Source organism: Salvia splendens, chromosome 13, assembly GCF_004379255.2.
Source record: "Salvia splendens isolate huo1 chromosome 13, SspV2, whole genome shotgun sequence".
Taxonomy (NCBI): domain Eukaryota; kingdom Viridiplantae; phylum Streptophyta; class Magnoliopsida; order Lamiales; family Lamiaceae; genus Salvia; species Salvia splendens.
Genome location: NC_056044.1, coordinates 33657144 through 33672429, shown reverse-complemented (window position 1 = coordinate 33672429; position 15286 = coordinate 33657144). Strand labels below are relative to the sequence as shown.

The 15286-nt window shown below is 35.1% G+C and overlaps 2 protein-coding genes across 2 annotated transcripts; both read left to right on the top strand.

Moving 5' to 3' along the window:
- Nucleotides 1-1332: 1332 nt before the first annotated feature.
- On the top strand, nt 1333-4792 carry LOC121762356 (probable U3 small nucleolar RNA-associated protein 7). The gene is made up of 8 exons (XM_042158213.1): nt 1333-1532; nt 1619-1678; nt 1761-1850; nt 1967-2099; nt 2557-2675; nt 2971-3038; nt 3217-3265; nt 3553-4792. Exons 1-8 carry the CDS (start codon nt 1476-1478, stop codon nt 4576-4578), a joined length of 1602 nt encoding a protein of 533 aa, XP_042014147.1. The 5' UTR covers nt 1333-1475; the 3' UTR covers nt 4579-4792.
- Nucleotides 4793-9636: 4844 nt separating this feature from the next.
- On the top strand, nt 9637-13887 carry LOC121760037 (glucosamine inositolphosphorylceramide transferase 1-like). Its single transcript, XM_042155640.1, has 4 exons — nt 9637-10291; nt 10986-11108; nt 11809-11976; nt 12052-13887. The coding sequence occupies exons 1-4, from the start codon at nt 10034-10036 to the stop codon at nt 13726-13728; spliced, it is 2226 nt and encodes a 741-aa protein (XP_042011574.1). The 5' UTR covers nt 9637-10033; the 3' UTR covers nt 13729-13887.
- The last annotated feature ends 1399 nt before the right edge of the window (nt 13888-15286 follow it).

Here is a 15286-nt window from a genome sequence, read left to right as displayed (position 1 = left end):
CCTGACCTCCCATCTCGCCGACGCCGACCCCGACCATCCTATGATTGCCGCATCCTGCAAGCAACGGTATGCTGATTTTTCAATTAAATAGATGCCCAATTGTTTTGTTTAGGGAGGGGCCGCTCTATTTTCGTTATGAGATTTTAGAAATTAGCTCAATTTGTATCATCAACTTGGGAGTAGGAATTTGAAGTTATTACTTTTTCTAGATTTGGGAATTGAAACTAAAAAAAACTGATTTCAATAATATCATTTTTGTAAAATCTCTATGCTGCGGAGACAATTAAATACACATAAATTAGCTGATCCGTTCAGATTTAATAAATTGTTTGATTTTATAAACAAAAATGAATAGAAAAAGTTATTGAACTTATATTTACTTACATAATAAAGTTAATGGAAGGTGAAGTCAATTTACCAAAAATAAATAAGTAAAATGAGACATTTATTAGCGTATAGACAAAAAATGAAAAAATGAAAGAATATCAAAAACTAGTGCATCCATAGACTAAGATCTAAGAGAATAAAAAGACGAAGTATCATTCAGCTTTATTTTTTGATATTGTCACGACATTACAAAATTAAGGATAGAGGTGCCCAAGGTGTACGGTTCCGGCAGTTAATCGCGAAATCGTAATCGGCGGTTACGGTTCTAAACCGGAACCGTGAGAATTTACCCGAATCAAAACCGTTGATTTTAGAACGTGGTTTGGTTCATGTTCAAAAATTCACGAACCGAAACTGTGCCGGAACCGTTGGTTCCGGGCGATTCCAAACCAGAACCGCGAAAAATCGTCGAAAAACCGTGAAACTGAGCCGAAACTGGCGGTTCAAAACCATGAAAAACCGATAAAATCGCCGGTTCGAAACCGGTGGTTTTGGAACCACCCACCAAGATGACTCGGACCCCCGACCGAAAGGTTAGAAGGTGAAGCGTCTGCCAGGCCCAAACATGGGTAATGGCTAGTAAACTGACATCCCCAAGAGGAAATTAATCCCCAAGTTGGGCATCCCAGGGGTCGAACTTGTGACCTCCAGGAGGGACGCGGTATCTAAGCATCCTTTTCCGCTAGGCCAAGTGGCTTGGATACCGATTAAAGTAGAGATAATGAAGAAGAGATTAGAAAAGGGTTGGTAAAATAAAACACCAAATAACACTACACAACGGATAAACACTTCAGCCCAAAAGGATTCCCTTCGGCCCAATAAATTAAAAACTTCAGCTCAAAATAATTATATGAATCTTGAGTTCTCGGCCCAAACACTTAACAAAGGCCCAACCCAAACACACAATATGACCCAGACTCAAGCCTCTCTCTCTAAACAGAGTCGCCTCCCTCCTTCTTCTCTCTACCGCCGTGTGCCCGAACTCGCGCCGTCATTGTTATCTCTCCCCGCCGCTGTTCGCTCGCTTCCTTTGTTATAGTTTTTCTGAACAAATTGGACTGCAGCAGTAATTTACCGCGGTGAACAAGATGGTGGTGAAGGTGGCAAAAGTGCAGAAAACAAAGCCCTTACCTGCCGTGGAGCAGGTGAAGTAAAGCTTAATGTTGGAAATCTCTCCAATTTCTATTATTTTACTGTAAATTGATTGTTTGAGGTTGATTTGGATTGGTAGACTGAAGAAGAGAAGATGTCAGTTAAGAAATATCTGCGAGGGGAAGCTGCTGATTTGGGGGTAAATTGTTTTTTACATTTACAGCTGTGATTTGAGGTTTTTGTTTGGATGTTTTGATAATTGTGTTTGTTGCTTGTTGCAGGAACTACAAGATAAGAAATTGAAGGGTCAGCTAGCTGTGAGGGAAGAGTTGTATGGGAAGTCTGCCCAAGCTGCTGCTCAGGCTGAGAAGGTGACTCCTTGATTTGCTTCAGATACTATTCTTAATTTTTTTGTTTTCAGTAACATTGAGCTATTAGTGAACTTTCAGCATTGAGAAGAGATTAATTCTTTTTGGTGTTTGTGTAGTGGCTTATGCCGAGTGAAGGAGGCTATCTCGAAGTGGAGGGTATAGAGAAAACATGGAGGATTAAGCAGGACGCAATAGCTGCTGAAGTAGATATCTTGAGTTTGAGGAAACAATTCGATATTGTCTTGCCAGGTTCGGATCTCATTTATAAGTGAAATTGCATATTTTTCTGATGAAGTAAGATGATAGTTATTCTTGGATATGATGTGCTATATAAAGTGAGTCTGACTGCATTAGCAACTTAGTGCCATACCATATGAAAAACTCTTGATGTATCATAGTTGGACGACTCGAATATTGATTGATTGATGATATGAAATGGGGCTTGCAGAAATTAATATATTTTCCAAATGCAGAGTGGTATTGAAATAGTTATATGTTCTTAATTGGATAGATTACGCTTCATATTTGTTTATTGGCTTAGAAACTGGATAGTTATATGATTAATGGCAAACATGTACCTGTGTAGATGTTGCTTTCCTATAATTTTCACATGTTCTTTTACCCTGCTTCTGGAAGCAGAGGATATATGTTGTTGCTTCATGACTCCATCACCTTTTCTCGATTCTCAAGTTATATCTATTTGCAGATCTTGGCCCCTACACTCTGGATTTCTCCTTGAGTGGTCGATATATGATAGCGGCTGGGAAAAAGGGTCATATGGCCCTTCTGGACATGAAAAATATGGACCTCATTAAAGAATTTCAGGTACAACGAAACTTATACTTCACTACTTCATGTTTATGTCAGATTTTTCTAGAATTATATTCGCTTTTGGATTACAATAAGGTGGTTTCGTTGTAATCAGCCAAAATATATTTTTCATCATATGGTGCCTTATGCGATGCTTCTCTTTTATTTTTCCTCAAGCATACACAAGCACATATATGTACATGTATGCACAGATGTATATATCTTATATTTGTTCTAAGTACGTAGTTGTTCTAAAGGCTATTTTGAATTTTGTTGAAAGTGGGATATTAAGCTGTGCAAGTCTTTTCAGGTTAGGGAGACTGTTCGTGATGTGGTATTTTTGCATAATCAGAAGCTTTTCGCTGCTGCTCAGAAGAAGTAAGTCCCTCTTGTCATTTTCTTTACATGAGAAATGATTTGGTTGTGCAGTGAAATGAAAAGCTTTTTCTTGAGGACGAATGGTTTACATTAATATATTTGGAACTTCTTAAATTCCAAATGATATAAGAGATTTTTTTAGCAATATATCTGAATATGGTGCACTTATGTGTGGCAGGTATGTATACATGTATAGCGACAATGGAACTGAAATGCACTGCCTCAAGGTTAGCAATCTAATCTCTTGCTAATTACACAGTTGCTAATCTTTTAGCGTTTTAAACTAGGCTGCATATGATTTTACTTAGTGGGCAGCCATTTAGAACAAAAATGCAGGATCGAGAGTGGAAAAACTGGTTTTTATGCTGGTTGAATGGATCATGGTTCATGACTTTCAACACTAGATGAAGTTAACATTGGCCATATGTTTAATAGATCCAATTTTTCACAACAAGGAGCTTGGGAGATTATTCTTTTGATTGTTTACAACTGATCATATTTCTCTGTTTTTCAGGAGCATGGTGCTGTAACGAAATTACAGTTTCTGAATAAGCATTTCCTGTTGACCTCCATCAATAAACTCGGCCAGCTTCATTACCAAGATATCACAACAGGGGAGATGATTGGCAATTACCGAACTGGTCTGGGTCGCACTGATACAATGGAGGTTAATCCCTACAATAATGTTATTGGCGTCGGTCATTCTGGTGGCACAGTGAGCATGTGGAAGCCTACCAGTGCTGCTCCACTCGTCAAGATGCTGTGTCATCAAGGTCCCGTCACAGCTATGGCATTCCACTCAAACGGACATCTCATGGCAACAGCCGGGATGGAGAGGAAAATAAAACTGTGGGATTTGAGAAAGTTTGAGGTTCTCCAAACATTACCAGGCACCACCAAGTCTATGCAATTCAGTCAGAAAGGTCTGCTCGCAGCTGCCACCGGCGGATCCTTTGTGCAGGTATTCGGAGATTTATCTGGGTCTCAAGAGTACAGCCGATACATGGGTCATTCCATAGCTAAAGGATACCAAATAAGGAAAGTACAGTTTAGACCTTACGAAGACGTTCTCGCCATTGGGCATTCACAGGGTTGGTCTTCCATATTGATTCCTGGATCTGGGGAACCCAACTTCGACACTTGGGTGGCGAACCCCTTTGAGACACGTAAGCAAAGAAACGAGAAGGAAGTGCGGTCCCTTCTCGACAAACTGCCCCCAGAGACCATCATGCTGGACCCATCCAAAATTGGTTCGGTGAAGCCTGCTACAAAGAAAGAAGGGCCCACTAAGCAGGATATAGAAGCACAGAAGGAAGCTGCTATAGAAGATGCGAAGAAGACTAAACTCAAGAAGAAAACGAAAGGTCGGAGCAAACCTAGTAAGGTGACTAAGAAGAAGCAAGAAGCCATAATGAGAGCCAAGAAACCTTTCTTGGAGAAACAAGATGAGAAGGTGAAGAAGAAGAGAAAGAGAGTAGAAGAGGAGAATCAATTGCCCAAGTCTCTGCAACGATTTGCGCGGAAGGTGCCGGCTTCTTGAAAGCTACAGCCACATGGTGTTGTATGCTCTTTCTTCATGCTCAATCCCTTTACTGTTGTAGAAATTGAAATTTTGGCAACTTAGATAGATAATCCAGCTTAGTTTAATTTATGAGACAAATGCAGCAGCTTACACACAGAAATACTGAGTTATGTTAGATGAATGATAGCTGTGCTATCTTTTTGCTATGTGCAAAAGCTTGATTTTTGCTCTACTTAGCTTTTTTATCTCACTTTTTTTACCATTACCACAACTGTTTTTTTTTCACTGTTTTCTTTGCTATAACTCTTTATTTAATTTTTGGTTTTTAGTTAATAATTTGGGCACTAGGATTGAACATTATTATTTAAAAAAAATATCTGTATGTTCAGTTTTTTTGTTAATAAAAAATATTAATTGGGTCTTACAGATGATGAACTATTTTTTGAGTTGAAAACTGGCCCAATAAGGTAGTGATGAAATTTTGGGATGGTTAATCTCACACTAATTTAATACTCCTGATTACTTGAATAAGCTTTAATATTAATAATAAACACAGAATCCATGAATGGTAAGATAAGTGGTGCATTTAGATATTAAATAGGGACCATTATTGTCTTTTAAGAAATTCATGAACATTAGTTTTTCAAAGAGGGCGAAAAAACTCTAAATCCGAATAATAGAACAATATATTAAATTTGGTTTGGATTTTTGGCTTTATGGGTCATATAAGTTTTTTTTCTTTAAATTTTGATTTTTTTATTCAATCGAAAAGAATTGAAAATTCAAATTATAATTAATATATATAACTTTATTTATATTTTTCTAATATGATACTTTAATACTAGTTAAACTTTGCTTTTAGATTTTACTTATTGTTACAAAAAATTTTGGATTTTTTGGTTCAGCTCAGATTTAGTTAAGAATTGGATTTCAATTTCGAATTTTCAGATCAATTCGAATTTATATTCTTTCAAATTCTAATCCAAGATCCAAATATCCACCATGGTTTTTCCTCTTCTAAACTTAATTAGTCAACAATGGCCACAACAAAAGGGATTTGCTCCAAAGATTCTTCCTAACCTTTATAATTAAATTATTGCTAATGGGGCTCTTTTATTTGACCAATATACATGGAGTATCAATGCTTTCAAGAACATTAAAAAGCCTCAAGTAATAAACCATTATTTTTCTCTAAGTAGGAATCTATTCTCTTGTAAGTTGATTGGAAAGCAAGAAATATTTGGAGTTGGTTTACATCAATGTTTTAAAAACCGGACCGGACCGGCCGGTTCGACCGGTTCAACCGCGAACCGGTAGGTGGTCCGGTCCGGTTAGCACTATAAAACCAGTGACATGTTCAACCGCCATGAACCGCCGAAACCGACCGGCCGGACCGGTCTGGCCGGGAACCGGAAACCGGTTCAAATGCTTTTCAAAATTTTATTCTAAAATTTTGGCCTTGATAGGGGTCAAACTCAAGACCTCTCGGTGAACTTTCCAATAATTCTACCACTACACCACATGGACTTCTTGATAGTAATATGAACAGAAGTTATTTTCATATGTTATACACGAAATATTTTATCTATATAAACTAATAATTCGTGTTTAATATGTATATATGTACATTAAGAATATGTGATTAATTATATTAAAAGTTTACTACTATTTGATTATATACTAGGAGTATTTACTAAATATATGTTTTTAATTTATGTTTATTCATATATCTTTGTGTATAATATTATTTTGCCGCATCACTTTTTGAAAATAATACTATGAACTTATTTATTTTTATACATAAATATTATATTTTTTATTTACAATAACTTACTACTAGTATAATTTATATATTTAATTATATTTGTTGATAAAAAATTAATAAAATTCTATCATTCACTAAAAATATATTCTTTTTAATTTTATATTCTTTTAAGATAATTTATTTTAATTTTATATATTCTTTTAAGAAATTGTTAATTATAATATATTTCTTATATTTTAATTATACTTTTACAATCACTAATGTTTTATAATATAGGAGTTTATAATTATACATAGAGTTTAATACTAGTTTTTAATATTGTGTATTATAATTTATTATTGTGTTTAAACTTAACGTCATTAAATATTCTAATATACTAGTACAAGACTTGTTTTCTATAATAATACTATTAAATGTATAATACTATAATATTTATTGATAAAACATTTAATTAAATTTTATTATTTACTACTAAATAAATAAATAAATATATAAACAGTATTCCGGTTCAACCAATGATTCAACCAGTGAACCGGTTGAACCAGTAATGACCCGGTTCGTTTGCCGATCCGGTTTTTAAAACATTGGTTTACATAATCTGTGTGAGTTTATTAATATAATCAAAATCTTGCAAGGTGGGAAATTGACATTTTCTTTTGAATGGATTAACATAAATATCATAGTTAATGGAGTAACTACTTTTTACACTCTTTTCTTTGCATTTTTTCTTTATTTTCCATTTTCTATCTTTCTTTGTCATGATAGAGCTTTATGACTATATCCACTAATTATGTTGATTGTTTCATTTATACAAAGAGAAATGCTCAAAGTCAGAAATTGTCGAGTAACATAATAGATATGAACAAAAACAATAAAAGAAAATATTTTACTTAATCAATATATAGATAAAACTAAACGTTTCATTCAAAACCACTAAAAAAGAAAAATAATTGGTGAACGCAAGAAAATAAAAGCAAAAATACATCATATATTCCCAATGTTAGCCACCAACCTCATCGATCTTTATCTTTAAATCTTAGGGATATAAGTGTGGCACAGTTAAATATTTTTTAACCATTGAAATAATCATTTTAATTAGGGTAAAAGAAGTAGTACTAACTTTGTCTTATAACGACATAATAATGGTGGGATTTATCCACTTTTATATTATCTAAAGTGGGGAGAAGAATGGGTCAATTATGGTACATTGCAACTTTTTCTATTTCGATCATAAAAATTTATTATTTTGATTAATCAAATTTAAAAATTGTAACTTTAGACGACATCTCAAGTGAGAAGTTGGTCCACATTTATCAATCATTACCAAAAAATGAATATATATAGTTCCCACTTATATAGTAGTATAATGTAGTAATTATTAAGTATTGAAGTTCCTATATTAATAAGCATTATCCCTAAAAATGAATAGTTAAATAATACTCCTATTTTTTTATTTGTGACTGATTATTTATCCTTGTGGATTATTTACTTGAATTTATGAGACATTGGTAACATAAATTAGTGAGCAGGCGCCGCATTGGGGGCTACGAAATTAATGTTAATTAAAGTGATTTAAGTTGGTTTTGGGTGATAATATCAACCGAGACAGTCATATTACATCTACATTTAGTGTATGTATCACAAAAGTCTATGTCCTTCTTTTAAAATAATAAGAAAATTAAAAAAAACAGGTCTGGTTGATATTAGAATATTAGTTAGACTTAAAAAAATTGTAGATTATATTTTCCCTAAAAGAATTTCCAGAAAATTTAAAAGTAGTCTTATATTCCTGAATATATTTAGTTCATTGTTTCATAATAAAACTATCCGATGATAGGTTCAAGTGAAAGCCGAGTCAAGGATCGACCGATTTCACAATCGGACATAAAGGTTAAAAAAAATTCTTTTAAATTCAACTTCTCGAATTGTCGCAGACCCAAACTTCTGGTTTGGATTTAATTTCATTTACATTCTTCTCATCCGCCATTCATTGCCAACAAAGACTACCATACAAAGATAATAATCAAATGTCACTATTGTATAGCATAAATACCATTGAATACAATGTGGAAAATGCAAGCTTATAGGGTGATAATTCTCTATCATTTCAACCAAACCTAATATATTAGCCCCAAAATATAGCATGAGAAACGTAGTTAGTACTGTAATTAATTAATTAATTAGAGCACTAGCTAGACCATGGACATCTTTGACATTTTCTTTTTACTACGTTTTATACTACTATTCATCACATAATTAAAATATTCAATTAAAAGAAAATGTCAATTTTTTTATCTCTTCCCTAAATATACTACATTTTTTTCCTACCTAACATACTAAACAGCATCTACTCAATAAAATACACACATGGTCGTAATAAATATGTACACTGTGATGAATGATGCTTTCAAATATTTAATGTAAAACATAATGAACATTATTAACATAAAGAGTGTTACAAGTTACACGTATATAGGAGTATTATTTATTTTCAAATCTAATTATACTTAGCCGTAAGGGAAAAAATTGGCTACCCTAAGAAATTCGTTGAGTATACCATCAAAATACACACTATATTCAAACTTATTCAATATAAATTGGTAATAATATAAAGTCAAATTAAAAGCTATTTATAAGGTAAACCTTTACCAGTCGAGCCTGTTTTTTGCCAGCTCTAATCCTATTAAGTTAATAAAATTCACACCAATAGTAGTACTTTATTACAATATTATACATAGATCTCACATTTATCATAGTACTACTAGTATTTATTTTCATACTTTAAAACTTGGATATATCCCACATAGAATCCTTCCAAGTAAACAAATAAAGAAAGAAAGAGTTAAAACAGCTTAATGAAGATTTTCTAGAAGAAGAGAAGAGTATTAGCACAAAATAGAATTTTAACAAAAGTTGTATTGCCAAAAACCTTTAACTTATAATCAATCACAAACACAATAATTTTTGGGAAAATGTTGAGAACTGTCGCTTAATAAATTTTTATACAAAAATACTGAAAACTAAATATTAGTGAACATAAAATAGAAGCCTAAACTACAACATAAATAACAAAATATAAAATAAAAATTCTATTCAAAATCATTTTAGAAGAAAAATAATATACAAACACAAAAAATAGCAACGAAATCAATACATATCTTTAAGGATCAATAATATTTTAAAATACAATAGGTCAAAAACAAATTTCTTGTGCTTTTCTTGGTCACAACACCTCAACTTTGAGGTGTCAAAATAAAACTCAACTCGTGTTGTAGAAATCGAATTCAATATTACCTCAAACCGACTGAGAAATCCCCTTTTGCCAAAAAAAAGCAAAAACCCAAATTATCTTTCAAAATACACATACTCTTTTTTTGTCCATCTGACTTTCTAATGAAAATCACACACTAATGTGTGTGTTGTCTTTCTCTATATATGCGGTTTTCTTGTCACCTTTCCTGTGCTTGTGTAAAATTTCATAACTTTAATCGAAACAAAAACAAGAAATCCGCATTAAATCCCAATCCCAAAAACCACTCTCTCACATAGAATTAAAATTAAAAAGCCTTTTTTCTCCAAAATCATTTCTTTGAGGTGAAATATGCAAAAGCTGTGCAGCTTCGGGAGTTCATGCAAATGGGCTTCTCCAATTTCCTATCTTTTGCAGTAAAGATTCGATTTTTATCGTTTTCTTGACTGTTTTGGGTGATGGGCTCGAGCCAAATCGGCGGCGGAGGGAGTAAGAATGGGAGTAGAGAGAGTTGCGGCGGCGGCGCGTCGTCAACTTTTGCGTTTTTCTTGTTTTCGTTTGTCGTTTTGGGGTCGATTGGGGGGCTCTATGCGAGGTTCATGGTGGCGGCTAACGTGAGCGGGGCGGCGCACGGCTGCGAAGAGGACAATGAGGGCTCGTGGGCTATTGGAGTTTACTATGGAGATTCTCCCTTTTCTCTTAAACCCATTGAAGAAGTATGTTTCTTTTCTTTTTATTTTATTTTTTTGTTTTCAAGATTTTTTTTATATTTTATTTTGTGTATGTTGTTGGATCATTGGAATTGATTTTTGTGATTTTGTTGAAGCGTTTCTTGGTTGTGTTTTTTTATTAGGGGACATAATTTGTTTATTGGTTTATTCACACCTTCAAATCTGTGTAGATTAAATATTTATGTAGGCATAATTTTAGTCATTATTTTTCTTTTCAAGATTTTTTTTTCTTCATTATATGCTTGTTGTAAGTGTTTCTTGGTTTTTGTGGTGGAGTTTTGAGCATCCTGGTCATGTTTTTGGGTGTAGATTAAATACTTCTTTAGGTATGATGCTTTCCTTGTTCTAGTGAATTTCCTCAATCAATTGTTTATTTTGGTTTTTAAAATTATTTTTTTCATCATATGCATGTTGTTGGATCATTGAAACTGTTTTTGTAACTATGTTGAACTCTTTCTTGGTTTTTGTGGTGGTGGAGTTTTGATCATCTTGGTCATGTTTTTGGGTGTAGATGAAATATTAGGCATGATTCTTTTTCTGAATTTATTGATTTTAGTGAGATAATTTCTCAGTTTCAAATGATCTGTGGAATATATGATGCAATCATCTCTCTGTATATCTATATATACATTCAAGATTGATGTTTAACTGAAGATTATGAAAATTATTTTGTTGGCAGAAGAATATTTGGAAGGAGAAGAGTGCAGCTTGGCCTGTGGCTAATCCCGTTGTCACTTGTGCCTCCCTTTCTCATTCTGGTTTCCCCAGTAATTTTGTTGCTGACCCTTTTCTCTTTCAACATGTAACTCCCTCTCCCTCTCTCTCTCTCTCTCTCTCTCTCTCTCTCTCTCTCTATTTGCATCTTTTTACTGTTAATTGCATTATACTATTGGAATCTGATGATAAAGTTTACAACTTTATCAGATTATAGCAAGTGGGGTTGAGTTGTAAATTGGATCAGAAGTGTCCCTCTTTTAGTTTAAGCAAAGAAATTTGGCAAACAAAGTAGATTTGAATCCTCACTGGCTAACTGGGAATGAAATAAATTCGAACAGAATGGACTATATTCTTTCCCTTTTTGTATTTGAGCCTTCTGTAGAGATTTGGAATTAGATTGATTGGATTTATCAAAATTTGATCAAGGCTTACTTGAGAAGTAATCTGATAATACTATTGTAAGGCTTTGTTTGATAGCATGGTTTAGGTCAAGATTAGATAAGTTATCTTAGACTAAGATAAAAAAAAGTGAGATTAGAATTAAGTTAGTTTGTGGAAAGGAGGAAAAGAATCAAAGATACACTTTCTTCTTAAGAAAATTTTGTTAGTCTTTGATAAGTTACAAGAAAAGATTCATGCTTTTCTCATGTTTTTGTATGGTGTGTGTGTGTTTGATGTTTATGACAGTGAAATAGAGTTATGATTTATCTACTTGTCTTGATTTCGGTCGAGGCAGTATTCACTTTCGATTTCCAGTTCATCTAATGTTTGATCACATGATCCAGGGCGATGTTCTTTACCTGTTCTTCGAAACGAAAAATTCGATAACAATGCAAGGAGACATCGGTGTTGCACGAAGTGTAGATAAGGGAGCGACGTGGGAGCAGTTAGGGATCGCCCTCGATGAGGATTGGCATCTCTCATATCCATATGTGTTCGAGTACAATAGGAATGTAAGAGCTCGAGTCGTTAAGCACTTTCTTTTTCGCCTTTCTTGAACAAATCACTCACTGTAATGTTTTGTGCAGATATATATGATGCCCGAGGGCAGTGCGAAAGGGGATCTCCGTCTCTATCGCGCAACCAAGTTCCCTCTGAAGTGGACGTTGGAGAGGGTCGTCATGAAAAAGCCGCTTGTGGATTCGTTTATGATTCTTCATGAGGGGAAGTACTGGCTTTTTGGTTCCGATCACAGTGGCATTGGCGTGAGAAAAAACGGGCAGCTGGAGATCTGGTATAGCATCTCGCCTCTGGGTCCGTGGAGACCTCACAAGAAAAACCCGATATACAACACGGACAAGAGTGTGGGGGCTCGGAATGGGGGGAGGCCTTTCATGTATAATGGAAACCTCTACCGAGTAGGTCAAGACTGTGGTGAGACGTACGGGCACCGGATACGTGTATTCAATGTAACAGTTCTAACAACTCTGGAGTTCAAAGAAGTTGAGGTTCCCTTGGGTGTCAACGAGCCGGTTAAGGGACGGAATTCGTGGAATGGCGGCCGCAACCATCACCTTGACGCGCAACAGCTCAGCTCGGGTAAGTGGATTGCAGTTCAAGACGGAGACAGAGTTCCCTCAGGGGACTCTGTTCGTCGCTTTATTCTCGGTTTTGCTTCGGTTATGGCGGTCGCTATGCTGACCGTGCTCGTTGGAATGCTTCTCGGAGCTGTGAAGTGCGTCGTGCCGTTGGGTTGGTGCCCCCACGATATCGGGAAGAGGAGCGACGCTTTCTTGGCTTTGGAGAGATCGAGTTTTTTCTCCTCCAAGCTACGGCTCTTCTGCAGCCGCCTGAACAGAGGATGCTCTGCTCTTCGAACTAGGATAGGGCCGAACACGTGGACCGGAACTCTCGTCGTGGTTTCAACAGTCTTGATGGCCGCGGTATTAGTGTGCACTGGAGTTCGGTGTATGTACGGAGGGAGCGGCGCGCAGGAGCCGTACCCGGTGGAAGGGCACTACTCTCAGTTCACGCTTCTCACGATGACCTACGACGCTCGGCTATGGAATCTAAAAATGTACGTCAAGCACTACTCGAGATGCGCGTCGGTGAGAGAGATCGTCGTGGTGTGGAACAAAGGAACCCCGCCCCGACCGGGCGACTTCGACTCGGCCGTACCGGTTCGGGTAAGGGTCGAGAATCGAAACTCGCTCAACAACCGGTTCAAGCCGGATCCCCTCATCAAGACCCGGGCGGTCCTCGAGCTCGACGACGACATCATGATGACGTGCGACGACGTCGAGCGCGGGTTCAAAATCTGGCGTAAGAATCCTGCCTGTATCGTCGGGTTCTACCCGCGCCTCGTCGGGTCGAGGTACCGAGGCGAGAAGCACGCGCGTAAGCACGGCGGGTACAACATGATCCTCACGGGGGCCGCATTCCTCGACGGCCGGGCCGCGTTCAGGAGGTATTGGAGCGAGGAGGCCGAGGCCGGGAGAGCCTTGGTCGACGAGCTATTCAACTGCGAGGACGTGCTGATGAACTACTTGTACGCGAACGCAAGCAAGGGCGGCATCACGGTGGAGTACGTTAGGCCCGCGTGGGCGATCGACACGTCGAAATTCTCCGGCGTGGCGATTAGTAGGAACACACAAGCACATTATGGAGTTAGGAGCAAGTGTTTGAAGGAGTTTTCTGGTATTTATGGGAGTTTAAGTCACAGAAAGTCTAAATTTAGAAGAAGGAAGGATGGGTGGGATGTATAGTATAGTATAGTTGGGGATTACTAATTTGTTTTGCATTTTGTTTGATTTTTTTTGTTTCTTTTTTCTCTTTCTTTTTCTGAGCACAATGTATTTCTTGTTAATTGTTTATAGTCTACAGGTTTCTGTACATTTTGTTTGTATATATATTGGTTTGGATGAGTTTGATTGATATAATTTGATGAAATAGTAATAGATGATGAATGTAGAAGAGTGACATGGGCAGTCATATTTGTCATTTGAATAATATTTTGGCTTATAGTTTGATTGTAAAGGAGTGTCTATGGCCATCCCTATATTATGTACATGTTTTAATTTATTGGATGTGTCCAATTGCTATCTTCTAATATGGACCATTTCTTAGCACAATTATTTGAGTAAAATTGTTTTTCCCATTTGACATATATAGGTCCCCATTCTTGATGAGGATACATTAGCAATTTAGCATAGATGAGTTATTTTTTTTATCTATAAACATAATTTTTAGGTACTTTTACTTGTTAGGCCTATATGTTTCATTGTCTTGTTGTTTCTTATTTCTTTCTACCTTATCTTGTGGTTATGCCTATAACTCAAGGTTTCAGGTTCGAATTTGTTCTGACATGATTTTTAATAAGTTTTGTTTATTTATTACTAAAAGTAAATAGATGGCCTCAACACTTGAAAAAGTTTTAGGGTCTGTTATATTGCTAACTTCCTCTTAAATTGCTAGCTACAACTAAATGATAAGCATTAGATCACTGAATCAATGTACAAGATCATTTATCCACGACTATCAATACGATGCAGAAAGAATGTCAATTAGAGGTATTTATGTAAATTAACAAAAAGTTAAGGTTTAACCAACAATTAAAAAATATCCTAAAACTTTAAATAATTTTAACTATCTCAATTTATATTATTTTTCTACACAAAATATATCACATTAAAGATAATTTTATAAGGATTCTAACAAGATGTCACTTGCATATGTTCCGGTGTCAAAATTTGAATTTTTTTTAAAATTTTCATATTTTCACTTATCAGATAAATGTAAATGTAAGTATCAAAATATATTAATATAATATGTATACAAGGTTAATACAAAATTGTGTTGACATATTTAAGGAATCACGTTGATATTTTTTATATACTATATTGATATTTTATCCAAAACTCTAAATCTGACCATTCTTCTAATTTATTTAAATTTAAATAATAATAAAAGGAAATTAAACATGACAATTTATTGACCACTAGATCACTGGAAATACTATGGACTTAAATTAATTGTAGTTAATGATTAAAAAATTAGTTAGCAATTGATCACACCCCTGAAATTATACTATCTTTTTCATTAAAAAAGTGCAACAATTGATTGTTAAATTTTCACAAAATAGTTTTGAAACATTATTAATAGTGTAATTATATTATTGTGGTTATATTATATGCGTTGTAAGAAGTGGTTGTACTTTTGAGTCTGACTATAAAACACTTTAATTCTTGTTGCATTTACTATCCAATGAATTTTATTTTATTGTATAACTTATTGAAGTAATTTAATTCACACAATAAAATCATT